The sequence below is a fragment of the Austrofundulus limnaeus genome, unplaced genomic scaffold, assembly GCF_001266775.1.
Source record: "Austrofundulus limnaeus strain Quisiro unplaced genomic scaffold, Austrofundulus_limnaeus-1.0 Scaffold2549, whole genome shotgun sequence".
Lineage (NCBI taxonomy): Eukaryota > Metazoa > Chordata > Actinopteri > Cyprinodontiformes > Rivulidae > Austrofundulus > Austrofundulus limnaeus.
The window spans coordinates 22,456-23,288 of record NW_013954951.1 but is presented as its reverse complement, the minus strand read 5'-3'; the positions used below and the strand labels follow the sequence as shown (position 1 = coordinate 23,288).

General features: G+C 51.9%; 1 protein-coding gene and 1 long non-coding RNA gene across 3 annotated transcripts in view; both read right to left on the bottom strand.

Moving 5' to 3' along the window:
- Positions 1–29: 29 nt before the first annotated feature.
- LOC106511150 (pre-mRNA 3' end processing protein WDR33) overlaps positions 30–833 on the bottom strand; it is a gene marked incomplete at its 3' end in the record, with an annotated part of 17,343 nt that continues 16,539 nt past the window's right edge. Inside the window, 2 exon segments of the mRNA XM_013999895.1 lie at positions 30–185; positions 262–401. Coding sequence (XP_013855349.1) covers positions 30–185; positions 262–401 — 296 coding nt within the window.
- LOC106511151 (uncharacterized) overlaps positions 408–833 on the bottom strand; it is a 4,280-nt gene continuing 3,854 nt past the window's right edge. The window contains exons 2-3 of one of the 2 annotated variants that reach the window (XR_001309485.1): positions 597–827; positions 408–563 (exon numbers count right to left, since the gene is read on the bottom strand). This is a non-coding gene — a long non-coding RNA (uncharacterized LOC106511151). Of the gene's footprint in view, positions 828–833 lie in introns of both variants that reach the window. The other variant, XR_001309484.1, reaches the window with a different exon arrangement.

Here is an 833-nt window from a genome sequence, read left to right as displayed (position 1 = left end):
TGTTGTGTAGTTGTTGTGTAGTTGTGTACCTCCAGCAGCTGAGGGTTGGTGTACTGCAGCGCTGCCATCTCCTGCTCCAGCTCAGCCTGTGTTTTCTTCTTCATGTCTCCCTTCAGATCCATGGTTCTGTCTTTGTTCAGGTCTCCAGACTGAGGCATCATGGGAACTTTGTTCTCGGCCCAGGCCTGCAGACACAAGCAAACATTCAGTCTCTGTGGTCGTACAACATCGGCTTCATCACCTGGACAGGTGTGTGTTTACCTGCTGGAACTGAGCTGGGATTGGTTTGGCGTAAGGGACCTTCTTCTGGGGAACCTTCTTGGCGTCTTTGCCCATCACCTCGTCCATTCCCCAGTCCAGTCCAGGGATGGACATCTCCATCTCTGGAGGTGTTTCTTTACCTGCAGACAACAAACACACCTGAGTTCTACCTGGGTTACACCTGGGTAACAACTGGGTTCTGCCTGGGTAACACCTGGGTTCTATATGGGTAACACCTGGGTTCTACCTCGGTTACACCTGTGTAACACCTGGGTTCTACCTGGGTAACACCTGGGTTCTACCTTGGTTACACCTGGGTTCTACCTTGGTTACACCTGGGTAACACCTGGGTTCTACCTGGGTAACACCTGGGTTCTACCTTGGTTACACCTGGGTAACACCTGGGTTCTACCTGGGTAACACCTGGGTTCTACCTGGGTTACACCTGTGTAACACCTGGGTTCTACCTTGGTTACACCTGGGTAACACCTGGGTTCTACCTTGGTTACACCTGGGTAACACCTGGGTTCTACCTGGGTAACACCTGGGTTCTACCTTGGTTACACCTGTGT